Source organism: Giraffa tippelskirchi, chromosome 10 (genome assembly GCF_054371585.1).
Source record: "Giraffa tippelskirchi isolate mGirTip1 chromosome 10, T2T-mGirTip1v1.2.pri, whole genome shotgun sequence".
Lineage (NCBI taxonomy): Eukaryota > Metazoa > Chordata > Mammalia > Artiodactyla > Giraffidae > Giraffa > Giraffa tippelskirchi.
Window position 1 is genome coordinate 103,493,010 of NC_137284.1, and position 23,339 is coordinate 103,516,348.

Genomic DNA, 23,339 nt, shown 5'->3' on the forward strand with positions numbered 1-23,339 from the left:
ATGCTTCCTGGGGACCTTCATTCAGCTGGTATTGAAGAGCTGGGAGAAAATCAAGAAAATATTGCTCATTTACCTAAGAGCAATTCTTTGTGATCTGTCGCACATGTAATTTAAAGCAACAACAGAGTCCTCTGTTCCTCTTTTGTTCATTACTGCAAATGCCTGTACCAGTGCCAGAGGTCTCTTAGGGATGTTACCTTAATCCAGAGGATTTTGATTTTATTGAGCTCATCTCAGTGTATAGAAAAGCTCCTACAAAGTTTAGCCCTGTATCAAAAAAATGAAGCATAACAGCAACCATGTTTTATTGCTATTGTTGATGGAGCTCCTAAGAAGTAACTTTATTGGGACAAGAATTCTTGCAATCATTTTTGAACTTATAAACCAATATCATAAGCTAACTAAATACAATTTTTCTCAAAGGCATAGCCTATAATTGGATACTACTCACGGTTAACAATGGAATACAATATAATGTAGATATTTCAAACCTCGTTTGTCTTCTCTTTTGTTGTGATATTATTATATACTTCAGGCTTCCTCTGCACTTGATTTACTATGGGGCTAGCATAGTAGTTAGTATGTAACACGCTCTGTTAGACCTGTGTACTTCACGCCCTTTCATTCTTACGGCAACCTTGCAAGGTGGATATTTTTGCTCCCATTTTGACAATGGAAAAAGTAACGCTGAAAGAAATGGAGTACTTACCAAAGATGCACAGCTATTGATTTTTCCAGTCTGGATCCCACCCCGTGGTATTTCTTGACTCCAAAGCTTCTTCTCTCCTCACTCTGCTGCTGATGTTCACTCTACTCCTTTTCCATGGACCATCTGGGTATCATGTTACTCCAGCATCATGGACAGTGTGCTATTGATGCTGAATCATCAGGATTTTTGATGATATTAGAGAGGATCTTTTTTGTCTCTTGTCTTTCACAGATTTGTTTGGGTTGAGATATCCCTTCCATCTCCTTAAGTTAAAAATTCTTTTTAAATTAATGAAGCAGTTGGCTTTTATGGTTTAAGAAGACATGGAAAAGCCAGCCAAGGGCAGGGAGGGAACACTAAAAGGAAAGGGAAAGCTAATTGGAATTGTTGCTATCAGCACTGAATGTGTAACAGGCTAAATAAGGCCAGGATCTTCATGAGAAGACTTTATCCAGAGGCAGGGCAAGCTCTGCTCCCAGTGTTTTGTGTACTCCACCCTACTTTGGTAATGATTGATGACACTTTCCTAACACTGACAAGGTGGCACAGAGCAGCCGTGGAGACAGAGCACCCAATATGTGCAAACCATCATTATCGACCAAATCTCTGTTCCTCACCCTGAGGCAGCAAATATTTCCACCTACCTCTGGTGTCACAAAGGCAAAGCCCAGTCTCTCCTTAGGCTTAAGTCCTGACAACTTAACATAAATCTATGAATTTATTAATATAAGGCATCAAGAGCTTTAACAGTGCATATCAGCCTATTGCACTATCAACATTAACGTATATATAAGACAACAAAATTGTTTGGTACAACATTAAGAGGATTCATAAATTAGACAGCGTTCAATTATCTGAGTCAGTGGAGTAAGGTCATGTATAATGCATAATGCCAGATCAAAGAAAATTTGTAATTTTGCACTGAAAAAATAAATTTGCCCTTTTTAAATTTTCTTTAGGCCACTATTGAAATTATCCACCTTTTCAAGGTACATACACATACACACACAGCCAATATAGAGAAAGGAGATATGACTTAGAATCATTCACGCTAACTGAGCAAATAGTTTGGAATATAGAAATTTTCTGTATCAAACCATCCCATTGTGCACTATATTTGTATATTTGTCATGTATTACTCAATAAATTTGGGAGGGGGAAACATATTGGCCCCACACATAGTCCACACATAGTCCATCGTTAGCTCCTAGGGATTCCTTTTGTTTCTTAGTAGTCCAGCCAGTATTTGTCTTATTGCTGCTATGCCATCTTTGACATAGATTATCTATCATTATACAAACTTCAACTTTAAATATTGTCTGTTATTTAGACAACAACTGTGCATATTAAAAATCAAAAGACCAAATGTTGTTTACTGTTACCCTGATTTCAATATACTGCAATTGCTGTCTCACACAGCATCCCAGCTCCTGGCATTGTGTTAGCATGTTTATTGATTGAATGTTGAGTAGTCCTCGAGAGATTTCTCTGAATTAACTTCTGTAATCAAAGTACAAAAGCCAGACAACTATTATTTGTAGAGGCTCAAAACAACCAAAAAATCATAGCAGCAATACAAAGCATACAAAGCTGAGATGACTCCATTAATTTAAGTCTCCCTAATGCACAAAATAATTAGGACTATATATTCGGGACTTAATATCAATATTAGAATTGATAATGGGCCAATATGTTTCCCCCTCCCAAATTTATTGAGTAATACATGACAAATATACAAATATAGTGCACAATGGGATGGTTTGATATGCATATATACTGTGGAATGTTTACCAAGACCAAGATAATTAACACACCCATCACATCACATGATTAACTTTTTCTTTGTGTGTCTGCTTTTCACATGATCACAGTATCAGTATTTCTTTGTTGATTCAAACTATACTAACAAGATGTCTTTTCAAGAAGGCAACAAGATTCTTTACAACTAATAAAAGTAGGAAAAAAATCTATTCAATAAATTTCTTTGGTTTTTATTCACTTAGGAGTGAACCTGATTAAAAGTAAATAAATGGATCATAATATTTAAACTAAAAGGTTTATAATTATTCCTCATAAACAGTATTATTTCTCATGAATAATATAGCCACTTAAGTAGCATTTTTTAGTTCACACAGTCTGAAACTCATTTAAAACTCAGCTAAAATTCTTAGAAAGCATTTTACTTACCTTCTGAAAACAAAATGTTTAAAAGTAACAAAACATTTCTTTCCATTAGAGAATATAATTTGATAAATCCACTGATCTGTTTTTATGTTACATATTTAGTCCATATGAGTCATTACATATATACAAATGTATAACCATACCAGGTGAATATTATTTGGGGAATTTTAATAGTTTTTTTTTCCCCTGGATCTTTTTTTTTTTTTTTTTATAAATTTATTTATTTTAGTTGGGGGCTAATTACTTTACAATATTGTAATAGTTTTTGCCATACATTGACATGAATCAGCCATGGGTTTACATGTGTTCCCCTGGATCTTTATATGTTCTCTAGGCTCAGTCAAAAAAAAAAACAAAAAAACCCAAAAAACTAGTAACTATAGTTTTAAAGGTGATTTACAAGTATTTCCTCCCTTAATCTTTGCTTTTTTCTCAATGTTCAGCCTTTTACAAGCTGAGAACAATATGTCTCTACTTGTGCAAAAGTTTCACAAGCTCTAGTCTGGAGGTGGATGTGTTACTGCTCAAGAAAATGTATTGATTCTTGCACGTAGCTGACAACCTCCAAACATTACCTTTGAAATGCAGTGCCCCCCGGGCTGTGTCCTTAGCAGTCTTACTTTCTTCTTCTCTAAGTGAGCACATTAATTCCCAGGGTACAACTGGCTGAGTCCTGAATGTCTAAGTTCTACTTCCCACCCTTGCCTAGACTCTTGCACAGAATTTTCAGTTGCACTTGGGTTCTCTTCCCATGATATTCAATAGAATCCTCAGATTGGTAATCCAAAACTGAATTTGTTATTTCCCATATCTGCTCCTTCTACTGTGATCTGTCATTGTTAATAGCATTACCATCTTTCCAGGCAGGGGAGAAATGAGCCATCTCCAAATCCTGTTCTTTTCTCAGCTCCCAGGTCTGACCAGTTGCTAAACTGTAACCAGTCTAAATCCACATGCTCTTGGGTTTCATTTATTCAATCAATCAACATTTTTTGAGCTTCTTTCTACTTTCATGCCATGGGTTTATCAACAGAATATGAAATAATACCTGCTTCAGGAAGTTCATATCACGTAAGATACAAAGAGCTAAACATACCCTCCCTGTACAGGTGGTAATCACTAGTTATCATAAGTAAGTCTGGACTGTGGAGACTGGGCAGAGGGCCTGGAGGCCTTCCAGGAGAAAGTAACATGTAAGCTGTGTCTAGAAGGATGAAGAGAAGTTTTCCAGGTAAAGGGTGAAACAAAGCCTTTCAGGAGGCAGAAGCAGCAGTCTGTGCAACTGTGCAGAGGTGTGAGCGTGATTCTAGCCCAAGTTGAGGAGCAGGGAACCAGGTTCACCATGCTAGGAAATGTGGATTTCATCCCCAAAGGTTCCTTTCTTTCCATTTCTCTTACCTACAATCATATCTCTTGGTAGCACCATCGTAAAAATCTCCTGACTGTTCTCTTGCTCTCCATGCTCTTTTCTTTTCTTTCCTCAGATTGTGGTCAGAGGTGGCCGCTCCTGTTACTCCTCTTGATCCTTCAATGGCCTGTGTTACTCACCAGGTCACTTTCATTCCCTGCAACCTCCACTTCTGCCAAACATATCCTGTGGTTCAAGCTTGTGCCAACCATCTTCCCCTCTGAGTCGTAAACTCCTCAAGTTCAGATTTATGGGTTATATATCTTGGTACATTTAGAACACCATGTCCTGTGCTTTGCACATAGTAGGCTTTTACCTATAAGTCCTGTGGAGTTAAGTGTTAAGTCACTCAGTCATATCTGACTCTTTGCAACCCCATGGACAGTACCCCACCAGGCTCCTCTGTCCATGGGATTCTCCAGGCCAGAATACTGGAGTGGGTAGCCATTCCCTTCTGCAGGGAATCTTTCCGACCCAGGGATGGAACCCAGGTCTCCTACATTGCAGGCAGATTCTTTACTCTCTGAGCCACCAGGGAAACCCCTAAGTGGGAATATCTTTTAGAGTCTTTCCTCATTTCTTCATTTTGCAGGCTCTTTTATGCATGTGGACATAACCGCATGGCTGTAGTAAGCACTGCCTTTCCTGTCACTGCCAGCAAGCGTTCCTTACAGCCCAGTGACTTGTAACGTGCCCTGCTGTTACAAATCAGTAACAGCTCCCAAACAGAGTGGGGTGGATGTGTACAAACTTTAATGTGTAATGTTTGGTGGTTTTTTCCTTCCCTGCACAAAATGAAAGGCCTCACTTTTCCCTGGGGTAAAAGCGGGTTCAGAAAGCAGGGCCCCATGCCAAACATTATGATTTCCAGGGCTCTACACTTTGTATCACTGACAGCTGTGGTGAAAACGACTCTGAACTAGGAGCCAGTGCTGCATCCCAACTCGAACTGAGCTAGGCAGCTTTTCTGAGCCTCAATTTCCTCACCTGAGGGACTGGGGATTAGACTTAATTTCTAATATCCTTATAAACATTATTCTTGTACATGGATCTTTATGGCAGTGTATCAATCAGGTATCTTGGTTGCAAATAACACAAACTCATCTTGACTAATTTAGGTAGAAAAGATGTCATTGGAAGGGTATTGATATTCGATATCACTGAATGAATGGGATGAAAACAAGGCTTGGGAATTAGCAACGTAGGATGCCTTTATGTCACATGTAGGAGCAGGATGATAGGTTCAGCAACCGGCATCACTGGACACTTCTTGGCACTCTTGTCTCTGCCAGAAATCTCTTACTGTTCCTGTTTCTTTGCTTAACTCACTCCACGCTCATAGTCCTGGGTGTGGGTATCTGAATGGCTGAGCCCTGTTCAGGTGCCCTCCCTTAGCTACTGGCAGTGGAAAGAAGGTACATCTGGACCATCCACCTTGGGAAGTAGGCAGTGGATGATGCATTGCTTCTCACTAAGACTTATACAGACACACAAAGTGGTTAAGATGGGTGGTTGCCTATGCATACCATGCCCACACCTATGATGGTCTCACTGATCATTAAGATCCCACTTCACTATGTGTACCTTAACACTTCAAACACCTGGCAGATGTTTCTCCTAGAAAAGCCAGTTTTGCTATGGTTTAGACCATTCTCTCAGTTACCTTTTATTATACTGTTTACTTTATTTTTTCCTTGTCACCCCAATTCTTTAGATTTTGGTAAGCTTAAATTTAAGAACAGTAGTTATAGCTCTGACCACTAAGATATTGTTCTGGGATGAGGAGAAGGGCAGAGTTCAGTAGATCACTAATTCCACTCGTCACGTACTTGTAGATACACAGCAAGATTCTGGGGGTCAGGAATTATCTCCAGCCACAAACCACACAAAACAGATCTTGTATATCAGAAACACAATGGAAAGAAATGATACTTCTAAAAGACCATTTAAAGGGCATTCTATCTATCTGTGCTGCCAGCTAATCCAAATACTTATCACTGGAATAAGTTAGACCAACTCATTGGACATGAGTTGGAGCAAACTCTGGGAGATTGTGAAAGATAAGGAAGTTGGTCACTCTGCAGGTCACAGGGTCACAAAAAGTCAGACACAACTTAGAGACTGAACAACTAGATTACATACAAGATGACGTTGCCTTAATCTCTTGCAGAACAGAATTCAACTAATTGCCAGTAAATTGAATTGTTCTACAGTCTTTTGGGTGGAACCTACTTCCATGCACACTGTCCATTTTGAGGCTTTAAGTATCTTATGGCAGAGCCCACGTGTGAGAGCTTGTAGAAATTTACTCAGACAAAAACTTAGTTTCCCTTAAAAAATTGGGATACTCCCTCCCATCCTTTGAGGGTTGTGTAAGCTAGCTATCTGGGAGTCACCATGAAGAAGAAAACATACCAAGTGTGTTCTCCACAGCAACCATCTTGGCCCTCAGAGTTGTCATTCTGACGGACCTTCTCTTATTTTTGGTTCATTGTTTTGAAAGCCTCTTCATTTTCTTTTGTAAAAAAGGAATAAAAGAGGGATGGAAGTAGGGAGAGGTAGTTAGAGAGAGGCTGGATGCCAGAAAACCAGCCAGTTTTAGATCTGGTATTACTGTCTTTAAATATCTGCAAAGATGAATATTTACCAGGATGATAAATGTCACCAGAGTTTTGGCTCAGTCTTAGATGGGATAGGACCCATCTAGGATCTCACCATCTGGCAGGAAAGATAGAAGTTTAAACAGAGTTTACCATGGCCGAGAGTGGCTGCATCTACCATGGCAGCAGGGCTGGCGATGGCTGTTGGAAACCTTCTTATCCCAAATCCTCTCCTACCAATGGCCTTCTAGGTTGTCTCAGTGCTGTCTGCCCAGTGGTCTAAACATGGTTTAAAACAATGTCAACAACAGTAAAGACTTTTACACCTCTCCCCTCATGTATTTATGCAAACTGTTTTATCTCCTACATAAAAATAGCCTGCGAAACATGAGCTACTAGAGAGAGCAAGAGTCAACAACCAAGACACCGTCAGTAAGTCATCCTCCACTGTGGTTTATTGTGGATACTGTGAGTTTCTAACTCTCCAAATTATATTCAAGTATTTCATCACCTGCTTAATCAAGCTGCAAAATAAGGAGTTAGACCACTTCAACTCCAGTGATTTGATTATGTGGTGAAGAGACTGGTGCATAAACATTAATCCTGGGAAATTAATTCATGAAAATTAGCTGGAGATACCCCTAGAGGCCTGTTTTGTATCTATTTCTGCATAAAATAGTTACAAAAAATTGAACTAACTACTTACTCGAAGAGTCTAGGGGGGACTAGAATGATTATGCATGATTCTATAGTTATCTAGAGAGAATTGTGAAGAGGCCATGAAGTGACCTGAAAATGCATTCTGATTGAAGCTCAGTCTTGAACAAGGAAATTTCTTTGAAATGATTAAAGTTAAAATTGTTGGTTATGAAGGAAAACACTTGTCTTTAGAATGAGGCCTTTAGATGAGAGAATCTCATTTGGAATCTTTTGTAAAGCACATGGCTTTCCTTTTCAACGGCAAAATATTGGGTTGTATCAACCTATCACATTGTCTCAAATTTGCACCTCAGTGGAGGGTATGGAGAATTAGGAGGATGCTCTAGACAAAAATCTGGCAGATGTCATTGGGTAAGGATCTATCCTGAGGAGAGAGGTTGCCAGCATCCCTGGGAGGCAGCTTAGATGCATCGGCTTACAGGAAACTTCCCAAGGCGTGACCACAGCCTCTGCTGCCAGGCTCCTTCTTATGTCTGCTCTATCGGGTTGTATTTTGATGCTCTGTTTAAATATCTCTCTTTATTGTCAGATAGTGAGATCCTAGATGGGGTCCCATCCCACCTAGGACTGAGCCAAAACTCTGGTGACATTTATCCTCTTTGGTAAATATTCATTTTTGCAGATAAGTCCGTCAGTGCTTGCTTAGAGTGGAAGCAGTCTCCTTGTGTGTTTTTGTTTGGAAGACTGTTTTATCTGCTCAGTGCTGTGTTGATAAGCATCTCGGGAATGTGTGCTGGATGACAAGCCACTACTCTTCTCTTTATGACCCTTGTCTACTGCATCAGACAGTGTTAATGAAATGTCAAATCTGTATTTGTTAATCCATGTGTAAGAATCAAGTAGGTCACAGCATTTCTATCCTTCAGACTTTTAAAAAAATATTTTTTCATGATGTTTTGAAACAGTGTTGTTGCTTATTTTTCAATATGATACATTTTTGCCTGTCTTTATTTCTAATTGTTTGATTTACTTAGACCATACATCTGCTTTTTTGTTCATATATTCAAGAAAATTCACTTTTATGCTACCTGATAAGGGAATTATCTTGCTCTCCTCAACCTTTCTCTCTTTCTCCGTCTTGTAGGTTATTTTTAAGTAACTGCTTTTAGTGTTGATGTTGTTGTGTAATACTGACATTACCAGAAAGTGGCGACTGCAGAGGTAGGCTGAGGAAGGCAAGGCCCTGCACAGTCAGGGCCTCCTTCTCTGTGGAGCTGAGAGTCACCGACACCCATGAAGGAAATAATCTTGCTCTGTCTCTTCTCTGTGTGAGTAATACTCCGTTCTATCCAGTGTTTGATGGTGCTGTTTTCCTTCATGACTCTGACACCAAGATGCGGTGAGCGAGGTGTCAGATGTCTATTCCTGGTGGCTGGCGTTGTGATGATCTCTGCTGTCCTCCATCTGGCTAGAGTCCTTCCAGGGGATTAGTGCCTGGTGTCCGATGCCCTGCCCCTTCAGGATTCATCGCCAGTGCACAGGACTCTGCCCTACACTGCCCACCTGCAGCATCAGATTGAGCACGCAGTACCTGCATGCAGGCTCCTAGTGGCCTGCTCTCCACGTACCGTCCCATCCCTGGTCTTAGCAGTAGTTACTGAGACAACATCCTCTCTCGTGGTGCTCCAGTCCAGAAAGAGCGCAAGTGCTCTGTCAGGGTACCCCTGTGAGCAGACTGGAGCGGATGCTGTGTTCAGGAAAACTTTCATGTGTGGAAGAGCACAAACAGCCGGGATTCTGGTCTATTACTCAAAACAGCAATGGTACTTATCCCAGGAGAATGAAGATCAGGCATTATAAGTTTTTCTCCTTCCTAATCTTGTTCATTTGTTTTGGAGGTAAATGGGGGTCACCAGAGGCAATCCAAGCCAATTTCTTTGCCTATGTAATATATTTTAAAAATTCTTAATCTGCAGTAAATATAAAAAGTTAAAATCTATGAATTAAATATATGTTTTTAAATTCCATACTGTACCTTTTCAAAATTATTTTGAGACTTCACTGAAGAACTATATCAAGAACGGTATCACAGTCATTTGGTAGCACTAGTTGATGGTCAGTCCATGTGGCACATCGTCTGTGAAACTCTCATGCCTAAATAGTATTGTTTTCCAGCAAACTGTGGATGCTTCTCTTAAGTTAGGGAATTTCCTTGATGCCCAGATGAGAAAATGTAGCATTTCCAGATTGAAGCCTTCCTCCTTAATGAACATTCACTCATTCAACAAATATTTGTTGCTTACAAGTAGTTCCTAATCTTGTACAAAACACTGCTCTTTTCAGAAAACCTTTTTATCAAATAACCTTGGGAGTTCTGTGCTTCATCTCATTTCTCATTTCTCTCCTGACCCTGGTTCTAGTTCTGAATATCTTTTTAAAAAGGGGTTTCCTGACCAGTCATCTTCTTTCTTTCTTTCTTTCTTAGGTTTTTTTTTCTGTGTTTCCCCTCTGCCCTATCCTGGTAGCTCAACTGCTAAAGAATCCACCTGCAATGCAGCAGACCCTGCTTCCATTCCTGGATCGAAAGATCCACTGGAGAAGTGATAGGCTACCCACTCGAGTATTCTGGCCTGGAGAGTCCCATGAACTGTATGTTCCATGGGGTTGCAAAGAATCCGGACACAACTGAGCGACTTTCACTTTCACTTTCTTTCTGCCCTATCTCTAGACTTGTGTGCTTATGTTAGTCCTTGGTCAGCAATGACCAGTACAAAGTAATTGATTTTATTTTTATTATTTTATCACCATACTCACTGCTTGTCCTTGCAAGCTCTTACTTCAAGGGAGGGTGTCCTGAAGCCAAAAGCTGGAAGAGTGTTCTGTAAACTGTAGTCCTGTGGAAAGGGGTGGAAGGAACCAGAGTAACACACCTGTGCCCCTGGCACTTGAATCAAAAGCTAGGCCCATGAAGGCTGTGTCTATCAGATGCCAAAATAACTTCTCAGTGGAGCCAAGTCAATCAAAGACAGTCAATTCGCTGTAATTTTAGTCCATGTGGTTTCTTGGCACCATGTGGACCAAACAAACCAATTGACTGATAACACTGATCACTTTCCAACCAGTAATCACTGTGTTTCCCAGAGAAGGGATTGCTAAAGAAGAAGCAGGACTATACAGTGGGTGTTTATAATGATCCCCTGGATACAAAATAAAGTAGAACTTTGGATCTAAAAAATAAGAATTTGAGCTTTACCTAACATTTGCTTTTATAGAGTGTTAATACTAATATATGTATAGATTATTTTGATATAATTTTATAATTTTATGTTTACATATTATATGGATAATTTTAAATATGTGAATACAAGTATTTTTGCTGGTGGGGTACACAGTCAAACTTGTTTGTTATTCTAGATCCTTGATTCCCCATCTTTAGGCAACAGAGGTTTGTAAAGGCTCTTTAATACATGTAAATGGACCTATTTTCTCATTCAGTAGATACTAAAAATACAGTAATCTGCTAAGGGGTTATAGTGTTTTACTTAATATAGTTTTAGTGCTCTGTTTTAAAATTTACTGTAAAAGTGAATTCCTCTAGCCTAAGAATATTGTGAATATATTGGAGGAGACACATCTACACAGGATCACAAAAGAGCAAAGAGGAGCATCGGGTACCAATAAAATATTAGGTTGGTTGGTCAGAGTATTTAAGCCATTGAAAAAAATTGTGTATGCATAAATATCTCTCTCTCTCCTTAATAACAGACTTTTTTTTTTCCCCTTTATTTCATCCTACTTTGTTCCCCTATTTTGGGTGAATATTGGGATATCTCAGGAACTGGCTTCCAGCAATGTTTCTTTTATTTATGTTGTATTGGTTTGGTAGGGCTGCCATAACAAAATACCACAGACTGCAGGGCTTAAGCAACAAATTTTCTCATAGTTCTGGAGGCTAGAAGTCCAAGATCATAGTGTTGGTGTGTCTGGTTTCTTCCAAGGCCTCTCTCATTGGCATGCAAATGACTATCTTTCTATGTCCCCACATGGTCTTTCCTTTGTCCACATGCAACTGTTATCTCTTTGTGTGTCTTAATCTCCTTTTCTTACAAGCATACCATCAGATCGGGTTAGGGCCAAGGCCCTATCTCCAAATACAGTCACGTTCTGAGGTGTTTGGGGTTACAGCTTCAATATATGAATTTGGGGGAACACAATTCAGTCCATAATGTGCATTTCTTTTTGATAAATCTGCTTATTACAGAAAAGTATGTGGGACTCAGCAATATCAAAAAGAAGTATGTTTAGGGTGACCATATCTTGATTTGTCCAGGAAGGTCCTAAACAAATTTTTATACTGACTTAATTTAAAAAGTGCCCCCACTGACTGCCACAAGTCTCCCTTTGTATGATAAATTATATTGTAATCCTGTTGTAGAGTTCTCAGAGCCAGAGGGCATGTATTAGAGCTTCAGCTCCAAAAATTATGTGGTTGAACCTGTTTCCTCAACTATGAAGTAGAGACAATAGTAGTAGCTGCATCAGGGTTATTAAGAGAATTAAATGAGTCAGTATGTACAATTCGTTCAGAACTCTGCCCTGAGTGTAGTCAGCACTGTGTGTGTGACCCTGAGTAAGCACAGATGAGATGTTTGTCAGGGGTGACTATTTGTCAGGTGTAATGGTTAATTTTGTGTGTCAACTTGGCTGGGCCCAAGTGCCCAGATATTTGGTCAAACATCATTCTGGACGTTTCTGTGAGAGTCATTCTGGATGTGATTTACATTTAGATGGTGGACTTTGAAAGCAGGTTGGATAAGTCACACCCACATATTGGAGATCAGTCAGTCAAATGCCTGAAGAGAACAAAGGGCTGACATTCCCTCAACCAGGAAAGAATTTACCAGCAGATTACCTTTGAACTTAAACTTCAACTCTTTCCTGAGTCCCTAGCCTACTGGTCTTCTACATCAGATTTTGGACTCACCAACCTCCATAACTGTGTGAGCTAATTTCTTAATTCTGTTTCTATATATATACATATCTTATTGGTTGTTTCTCTGGAGACCACCCCTAACACAGTATGTGTGGACACCAAAGCTGTACCTGAAAAGAACTTATAATTTTTAAAAATTTAATATATTTCTGGATTAAAATAGATGCCCTTTTAAATCCACTGTGTTCTTTGCATGTCTATGTACATACCAATAAAAAAGATCATATGACAAGATAGCTAAGAGAGTGACTAGACAGACACTTTCTATATTAATCACAGTCTTTAAAAAACACTTATATTCTGCATTCACATACCATGTTTTAAAATGATACTGACATTATCCATCTGTGGGAATTTTCACTATTATTTATAATTATGAAGAATCATTTTTTTCAGGAAGTTAGAGTAGCATCTTTAATAAATGGAATAAAATTATAATAGGTTTTGGTAAAATGAATTAAAAAAAAAAAAACTAAATCACTATGTTAAAATTGAGCTCCAAAACTAGGAAATCAGGCAAATATGTTGGCAAGAGTTCAGCCAAGTTAAAAGACTGGCAGATCAAACCTTAGGAAAAAAGTTAAACAACTTGGAAAAGCAAATAAAGGCTTGAGGAACAACCGAGCAGCAGCTATCAAATCTAAAAAGGGTTACTGTGGAGGGGATGCAGACCAGCTGTTCTCTAGCTTAGCTGAGCCCAGACAAGAACAAAAATAGACAAGAACGGCAGTGTGGCAGACCATTTAGAGCTAGGCTTCTGCAGTTACTTTGGTTAGAATGGTTACTTAGGTTGTTCCAAATATACTTAAAAGTCTTTAGAGTTGGTTAGGTTTACCTTTTTTTGGTGTGAAGCCAAGTGGACAACCCAGATCTAGATTTCTCGTGGGGTTAATCAGGATTGCCTGGGTGTGGGATAGAACTTTTGTAAAAACCACAGGCTCCAATTCTATGAAATGATAGGAAGTGGTTTCCATTATGTGCTGTTAAGAATAAAAGTACCATCAAAAGGGAATATGCATAATAGTAGCTACCTTCAGTATGAGAAATAGAGAAATAATGTGTATGTGTGTATATAAAAATATGTACACATAATATATATAGACATAATATATACACATAAAATATATAGAGAGAGATGTACACAGATAGATAAAAGCTGATAAATATATGTATATGGGCTTCTTTACTAGAAAAAAAGGATAAACCAGAAATTAATGAATACAGTTTTCCTACTAGAGAGGTAAGGTAGCAGATACTGGAATTTCTCTGTGTGCATTTTTATTAGTTTATTAGTTTTCTATTGCTGCTATAATAAATCACAAGTTTAGTGGCTTAAGACAACATGAGTGTATAATTTTACAGTTCTGGATGTCAGAAGTCCAAAATGGATCTCACTGGGCTAAAATTCAGGTGTTAGCAGGGCTGGCTTCATTCTGGAAGCTCTAGGGGATAATTTGTTTCCTTGCCAGCTTGCAGAGTCCACCTGCATTCCTTGGCTCATGGTCCCTGTTCTACATCTGCCTCTTCAAATCTCTCTCTGAATCTGACCCTTCTACCTAGCTGGTCTACATTTAAGACCTTTGTGATTACATGTGTCCATGGGCTCATAAAGGATAGTCTTCTTATCCTCAGATCAACTGATTAGTAACCTTAATTCCCATTTTGTCCTAGGATATTACACATTCACCATGTCTGGGAGACTGGTATGTGCACGTCTTTGGAGATGTGTGTGGGGGCATTATTCTGTTTGCCATACCTTATGAACCATTTAAATGTTTATTCAAAAATAAAGCTGAATCAAAAAGGATAACAAAAGGGAACTCTAAAATTGAATACAAATAGAAACAAATGGGCTTAACCATATAGCAAAAGGAAACATAACTGTATTGGGGAGGAAACACTAGATTCAAGCAAGCTTTTTTGAACACAGGACTTTTTGCCGAGATACTGAAATTATTTTAAAGACCAAAATAATTGCAAAGAAATCTCAATTTTTACTGAATAAATTTGTTGTTGGTACTATTTATAGTGAACTCAAAACTACTTTTTTGTATGTATTGTAGGGTAGTGTAAATGTTGTTATGGGGAGACAGAGCATTCACTGTGGAATAAGGGAGACAGAAATATGGAATGCAGGAAGGTGAGAGGGATGCCTGTGGTATAGGGCTTTTTATGTCCATCCCCTGAAATGGCATGGATTGACACTACCAGGAGCAAGCAGTACATCTACTGCCTGATCTTGGTTTCTAAACAGCATTCATTGGTAAAAGAAATCAAAGCGTCCTTAAAGAGATGTCTAATTTCAGATGGAACATGTTTAAAGTACAAAGGGGGACTTCCCTGATGTCCAGTGGTTAAGAATCTGCCTTGCAATGCAGGAGACATGGGTTTGATACCTGGTCAGGGAACTAAGATCCCGCATGCCCTGCAGCAACTAAGCCCTCCTGCTGCAATTACTGAAGCCCACACACCACAACCAAGATCCAGCACAGCCAAATAAATATTGTATAAACAATAAAATAAAGTTTTTAAAAATAAAGTACAAGGTAAGCCAACAATACCTAGTGGGACCAAAAAGTTAGGATGTGCTCAAAGATTAATGGAGACATGTCCAAAAATTAACTTTCACTGGCCCAATGTAGAATATTTGAGTATCAAACAAACCAAAAGATAGTAAGATTTTGAATTTGAAAAGGAATCTTTTGTGTTAAAATATAGGCATTTGAGGTTGGGAGGGACAGAACTTTTTAAGAGAAAATGGAAACTTATAAGTATAAACCAAATAATAAATTTGGAAAGCCACTTTTCTGTAATCATGAATGTAATAATTGTTTCAGGCAGGATAATGGATGTTAAATTTTAGATGGTTTCTAAAATTTTAGATGGTTTCTAAATCATCTTCCTGAAGAGAACAGTGAGATTATATTATTAATTACAAAGGGAAAATTATTAATTTGCAATAGAGAAACCTGATCAATATCACCTTAAATGACCAAACAATAATGAGATGAACTGATATTTTGTGCCTCCTGATGTGATAAAATGGGAAGGATTATTGTTGTTTAGTCTCTAAGTCATGTCCAACTCTTTGTGACCCCATGGACTGCAGCCCACCAGGCTCCTCTGTCCATGGGATTTCCCAGGCAAGAATACTAGAGTGGGTTGCCATTTCCTTCTCCAGGGGATCTTCCTGATTCAGGGATTGAACTTGAATCTCCTGCATTGGCAGGCAGATTCTTTACTGCTAAGAAACCTGGGAAGCCCCTAAAGATAGTAAGATTTTGAATTTAAAAAGGAATCTCTTATGTTAAAATATAAGCATTTGAGGTTGGCAGGGACACCACTTTTTAAAGGAAGAATGGAAACTAGTAAATGTGAAAGAAATAAAAAAATTGGAAAACCACTCTTTTATAATCCTCTACATAATTGTTTCAGGCAGCCTAATCAGCAGCTGTTAAAATTATTTTAGATGCTTTAGAAACCATCTTCCTTCAGAGAGCAGTGAGATATGTTATTAACATACAGGATATTTACATGTTTCAAAATATCATCCCCTCAATTACTTTTTAGTTACAAAAGGAAACTGATTTACAATAGAGAAGCCTGATCAACATCACCTTAATCAAATGATCAAACTTCACATGGCAAAAATGAGATGAACTAATATTTTGTGCCTCCTGATGTGATAAAATGAGATGGGTACAATACCAGTTACATGATATTCTTGCCAAGAACAAGTCATTTGATTCTAATCAGGAGGGGGAAAATTGGGCAATTATAGATGTAGGACCTCAAAATTAACCCAAATGTAAATTGAAGCATCACAAGGACAATCGTGATGCAATTTGTGATCCTCAATTAAGAATTCTAAAAATAGAAGAGCTTAAAAAGACATTATTTGGACAATTAAAAATTGTATATGGGCTATATATTAAGTAATATTATATCAATATTAAATACCTTGCATATAAAGTGTTCCTGTAGGAAAGAGTCTTCTTAGGATGTATATGTTGAAGTATTTGGGGATACATTCAGCATGGTGACAACAACTCCAAGTGGTTCAGGGAAAAGTATATGTGTACAAACACAAATACAGATACAGACATAATGAGAGGGGAATGAAGGCAGCAAAATGTAAATAACTGGCAAATTTTGGTGACTAGAACTGTTTTCTACACAAAATTTTCTAATTTTCTGTAGGTTTGATATTTAAAGTAGCAACTTGAAGAAAAATTCCTTTATTGGGCCCATGGACTTCTTGTTTCCCTTTGGGCTGATTTTGTTTATATTTCAAGTTGTTGTGAATGTTTTCTTTCTTTTTTTTTTTTTCTTTAATGTTTGTGGTTATCTCTTTGGAAGTGTCTCCCTTGACTTTCACATCTGAGTCTCTGGGCAATGTGATTCTTCAAATGCATATAAACAGAACTTTAATGAAAGCAATGTTGTATGTCAATCTCTATGGAGCTCCAATTTATAGGAAAAACATTTGAAAATAAAAAGGACACATAGTTACCTGGTTTAGTGATGATACTCAATATGAGTGTGTTTTATAAGTTTATACATCCCTTAAAATATTACTTGATAGCTGATTCCCACTAGCTGTTTTACACATGGTATTGTAAATATGTCAATCCTAATCTCCTAATTCCATCCACCCTCACCTTCCCTCCCTGTGTCCAAATATCCATTCTCTACATTTGCGTCTCATCCCTGCCCTGAAAATAGGTTCATCTGTACCATTTTTCTAGATTCCACATACATGGATTAATATATGATAATTGTTTTTCTCTTTCTGACTTTACGCTATATGACAGACTCTAGGTTCATCCACATCTCTTCAACAAATGACCCAGTTTTGTTCCTTTCTATGGCTGAGTAATATTCCACTGTAGATGGGGAATGTGGGAGGGGGGCCAAGAGGGAGGAGATATGAATATACATATAGCTGATTCGCTTCCTTGCATAGCAGAAACTAACACAAAATTGTAAAGCAATTTTATACTCCAATACTTGATGGCTTCCCTGGTGGCTCAGGAGTAAAGAATCTGCCTGCAATGCAGGAGACCTGGCTTTGATCCCTGGGTCAGGAAAATCCCATGGAGAAGGGCATGGCAACCCACTCCAGTATTCTTACCTGGGAAATCCCATGGAGAGAGTCGCCTGCTGGGCTACAGTCCATGGGATCACAAAGAGTTGGATGTGACTGAGCAACTAACACTTTGATTTGATAGCACCAACAAAGGATACAGATTTCCATGCCCTCCCTCAGACCTGTGAAGGGTAATCTCTGAGCGTTGGCCTAGATCTGCATTTTCAGCAGGTTTCCCACTGAAGTTCATGTCCCTGACACATCTTTACGGGCCTCCTCCCTCTCAGGACTCAGTCGTACAACCTCTAGGGAAAGCTCCTTTCCCTTGCCTCCTCTTCCACCCTGGTACATCCTTTTACCATCTGCAGTGATCTTCATAGGTTTTCCTCCACTTATGATGGGGTTATGCCCTGAGAAGCCATTGACGGTTAAAAACATTTTAGGTAAAAAAACTGCACTTAATTCATCTAACCTATCTTAAACGTGCTCAGATCATTAAACATTAGCCTACAGTGGGCAAAATTACCTAACAAAAAGCCTATTTTGTAATAAAGTACTGAATATCTCCTGCAAGGTGTTGAATACTGTACTGAAAGTGAAAAACAGAATGATTTTAAGTGTATCGGTTGTTTACCCTTGTGATTGTTTGGCCCAAAGCCACTGCCCAGCATTACGAGATAGTATCAGTATCATATTGTATATTGTTAGCCTGGGAAAAATCAAAATTGGAAGTATTGTTTCTACTGAACATATCTCACTTTCACACCATCATAAAGTCAAAAAATCCTGAGTCAAACCATCATCAGTTGAGGACCATATACTGGATTTTTTTCCCCTTGTTTTCCCACGTCTCTCTATGAGCACTAAATTCACATGTTCTGTGTACTCTCTGTGGAAGCACCTTACCCAGTCTCACACCTAACTCCCACTACTCATCCAGTAGGTGGGACAGTATTTCTTTTTTTTAACAAAATATAGATTTTTTTAAAGGTATCTCGGCTCTCCCACCCGCCCCCCCACCCCCCACCCCCCAAAAGTCTCTCTGAGATACTGGGAGCTCTGGAGGAAACTCTGAGAATGTAAACCAGGTTCATACTCACTGGGGTTTGCAGCCTCTAAAGCAGGACTATTAAGCCCTAAAGCCAGCCTCTGTGGCTTGGTAGCTATGTGACTTAAGGAAATGGCAGCCTACTCCAGTATTCTCTTATGCAAAAAAAGGGATAATATCAGTACCTACCTCAAATGATTGTATTAAAAGTATTTACATATATAAAGAACCTAGAAGAATCCCAGTAAGTGTTTATTCTCTTAATCATCATCTTTCCATGGAATATCAGACCTGGATCAAATTCTGCTTTCAAGATGTTAATGATGATCCTACATAAAAGAATATCTTTCTTGCTTTCTTTGTGTGTCTCATGGATTCAGGTTTCCCTAGGACTCCTGCATGCCCATGCTACACATATCCTGTGGCCTCCAGAGCGCTGGCAGAAATTAGAGTCTGTTCTTCCTCCAGAGCGCCTGCTGGTTCAGAGTGAAGAGGACTGCCTGCAAGGATCCCCCTAAGCTGCTGCCATGGAGAGGCACCACTCCCACCATCACAGGAAGTGGGATGGAGAAGAACAACACTGAAAAGGGCAAAGCTTCTTGCAAGAAATATTTCTATCACATTAAGATGATCTGTATTATTAGAGTTTTAAAATATTAAACAGTATTAAATGGCACCTGATCTTATGTTAAATTGTAATACCATGTTTAATGTCCCCAAAATGCAGACTTTGGGAAATATGAAAATTTTATTCCCAAATGTCCCAAAGGGGATACATTTTGGATTTTTATGCATACATGTTCTATTCATTGTTAGACTTTGATTTTGGAGCTTTCTGCTGTAAGAATATGAAAACTAATATTTGATGAAAGTAGATAGCTATTCATTTACTCTTAACATGGAACATGAAGAAACATTATACACATAGTGATAGGAATTACATTATAATTGAGAGTATCTACAATGCAGTGACTGCCAGTTGGGAAGAACAGCAAACTATGATGCAAAAATAAAAACATTGATTTGTTCAGGTACTGTTTTGGGTGTTTATCATTAAACCGTTAATAGTCCATTAATAAGGAATATATTCTTTCTTTTGGAAGTAAAGAATTAAAATATTGGGGAACCAGGTTTCTCAGTATTTTTACACAACCAAATCTTTCTTACTGGCCCTCTTTTAATCCAAAATTTCTTAATGATCTCATGCCTATTCACACTAATGCGTAAACCTATTTTTCAATATTTGGCCACTATTTGGTAAAATGTTCTGAGTAAAATGGAAAACTCACTTCAACCAAGTCTGATTTTTTTTTTTTCCCTCCTAGTGATTTTTCAGTGCTCCTGTCTATAGTTCTGAAATCACTTACTAAACACTGGGGGCAATGCTTACAGATTTATAATTGTATAGCTAAGATGGTAGATTCTCTGTATGCAAGCCTGCATTTATGAAGCCTTTCTTTTTTTCCCTCCCATTGATTGGAGGTTTGTGCTTATGGAAACTACATCTCTAGATCAATCTCCTCTGTATGCCTGGTCTCATTTTCTTTTGTTTCATCAACAGATAAGATACCAAACAAGAATTAACCATCTTGCAAATTGGACACAAACTCATTATTAGCTGGCAGAAACAGAAAGAGCAACCACAAAAAACATGTACATATTGAAAGCATATGTTACTAATAATAATTCATTAGCATCATAATAGCTAGTTCAACACACATCAATGAATACTTATACACTAAGATTGGTCAAAATTATCATTAAAAAAAATCTGCTTAATATCTCTTGATGAATCTATATTATCCTTATCAGTTCTTCTTTTCCATTTCCCTCTCTTCCCCAACTTAAGCTTCACACTCCAGCCTTTAACTGCAAATTACCAAATTCTCATTGCTATTTCAAGTCTTGTAACTTTTTTCCCTTGGTAAAGTGCATCCCCTACCAGTATATGTAAAATATTGAGTGCATAAAAGTATTAACCCTTTAGTTGCTAGAACATAGGAAGTTCCAGGGACTATGGAAGATAGGATCGGGGGAGATAATGAAGTGAGACAGAGTAGAGAACAAATAAAGGGGTACCTGGATCAGCTGCTACTTATCCTGCTATGGCTTCCCTGGTGGCTCAGATGGTAAAGTGTCTGCCTGCAATGCAGGAGACCTGGGTTTGATCCCTAGGTTGGGAAGATCCCCTGGAGAAGGAAATGGCAAACCACTCCAGTACTCTTGCTGGAAGATTCCATGGATGGAGGAGCCTGGTAGGCTATAGTCCATGGGGTCACAAAGAGTTGTACACAACTAAGCAACTTCACTTTCACTTTATCCTTCTATGGAAGAATTTGGTATTTTAACAGTTCAGCAAACTGTCTATCAGCCTTATTACCTTATTGACTGACTGTGTCTTCCTATTCCAACTATTAATTCAAGATTGTAAATCTTAAGACAGGAGACAAATGCTCCTTCTGTTTACTTTTGTATTCTCAAACCATCTAGTGTATAACCAACTGAGTTAATATGTGATGCTTGTTGAACAACTCAGCTCATAAGCTACCTCCTCAAAGATGCAACTCCTGGCAGAGATTATAACTGTGTTACCTAGTATGTACTTTCATGAGTCCATCAATCACTCTAAATATTAAGAAGATGGATCATCTACTGAGATGGATGAAACTGGAGCCCATTATACAGAGTGAAGTAAGCCAGAAAGAAAAACAACAATACAGTATACTAATGCATATATATGGAATTTGAAAGATGGTAACGATAACCCTATATGCGAGACAGAATAAGAGACACAGATGCATGGGACAATTTTATGGACTCTGAGGGAGAAGGTGAGGGTGGGACGTTCTGGGAGAATAGCATTGAAACATGTATATTATCATATGTGAAACAGAACACCATTCCATGTTCGATGCATGAGACAAGGGCTCAGGGCCGGGGCAATGGGATGACCCAGAGGGATGGGATGGGGAGGGAGGTGGGTGAGGGGTCCAGGAAGGGGAACACATGTAAACCCATGGCTGATTCACGTCAATGTATGGCAAAAACTATTACAATATTGTAAAGTAATTAGCCCCCAACTAAAATAAATAAATTTATAAAATAAAAAAAATTAAAAAATTAAAAAAAAATATTAAGAAGAAAGAGTTATTAACTGTCCACCACTCCCAGGGCACAGCAAGAAGTCATAGACCCAGGAGCCCAGTCTTTCTTTGAAAGAGACCTATTAGCTTATATTCATAGCTATGATCCAAGGGGCAGGCTTCTAATTAAACACAAGTCTAAGAGGTGACTGTAATCCTTTCCAGAGACCTCAGAGGGCAGGCACTATGTTTGCACTCTCCCTCTGCTACAGGCACTATGTTTGCACTCTCCCTCTGCTACATCCCAGAGTACCAGTATCTCCCAGAGAAGAACCTTACACATGTCTGGTGCCCTTGTTTTTTGTGACTGCCCCTCATGGGACACCCTTTGATCACCTGACTCTGATGGCCAGCAGTGCTAGCATTCATGTGTCCCACAGAACTAACAATTGGAGAGTCACTTCTTGGCTGATTATCACCCCTTGGCAAGGCACAGATAGGTGCCTAAAATAGATGCCCACTCTTTCTGGGAAGGTGGCCTGTTTGCTTGACCTGGAACTTTGGTCTGAGGGGCAGGGGTCTGGTACGGCACACATTTAGGGGCCTTCTGAGGTAAGAACACCAGGATGGAGGTGGGTGGATGCCTTATTTGTGCTCTCCCTCTGCCTCATTCCAGGTTGCCAACATCTTCCAGAAGAAAGCTTGTATGACACTCTGATTTTTGAGACTGCCACACAAGAGACCCCTCTAGATTGCATGACTCTGGAGGACAGTGAGATTTACACTTGTGATCTGACAGGACTATATGCATTTACATACTTTAAAAGCTGCTGCATGAAGGCCTAGCTTCCAAACCACTTGAATTTAGGTGCTGACTGAGATCCTCCCCTCCACTGACAGGTCTTGGCACATCCTCAGCTAGCAAGAGCCACTAAATATAAGACAGACTGCAAGGACAATCACAAAGGATTGAGAAACGACCAAGAACTAAGGCTGAGTAAAACAATAAAGTTTATCTCCTTCACGTGGCTACTCCTTTAAGATTGGTAGAGATGGTTGTTTTATTTAGTGCATAGAAACCAAAATGGAGAGTCAAGGAAAGTGAAGAAATAGGAATATATTCCAAATGAAAGGACAAAATAAAACCTGAGAAAAAGTCAATAATGAAACTGATAAATAATTTACCTAAAAAAGTTTTCAAAATAGTGGTAGTAAAGATGGTCACCAAACATGGGAGAAGAATAAATGATCACAGAACTTCAACAAGGAGATAGAAAATATAAGAAAGGAAAGCAAAGAGAAGTCACAGAGCTAAATACAATAACTGAACTGAAAACTACACTAGAGGGATTCAATAGCAGACTAGATAGATGAAACAGAAGAAAGGATCAATGGAATTGAAAACAGAGCAGTGGAACTCACACAATCAGAGCAGCAAAAAGAATAAAGAATGAAAAAGTGTGAAGATAGTTGAAATGGATTATGGGACATCATCAAGCAGACCAATGTTTACATTATAGGGATCTTAGAAGAAGAAGAGAAAGAGGAAGATGATTTATTTGAAC

At 38.7% G+C, this 23,339-nt stretch overlaps 1 protein-coding gene across 11 annotated transcripts in view; it reads left to right on the top strand.

The window, feature by feature from the left end:
- Positions 1-19,725, top strand: part of IMMP2L (inner mitochondrial membrane peptidase subunit 2) — a 917,103-nt gene extending 897,378 nt beyond the window's left edge. For all 11 annotated transcript variants that reach the window (XR_014067691.1, XR_014067696.1, XM_081537156.1 and 8 more), the window contains one exon: positions 19,072-19,725. Coding sequence is in view for 9 of the 11 variants with exons in the window: in XM_081537156.1 (XP_081393282.1) it covers positions 19,072-19,209 (138 nt within the window). In the remaining 2 variants the exon portion in view is untranslated. The remainder of the gene's footprint in view (positions 1-19,071) is intronic.
- The last annotated feature ends 3,614 nt before the right edge of the window (positions 19,726-23,339 follow it).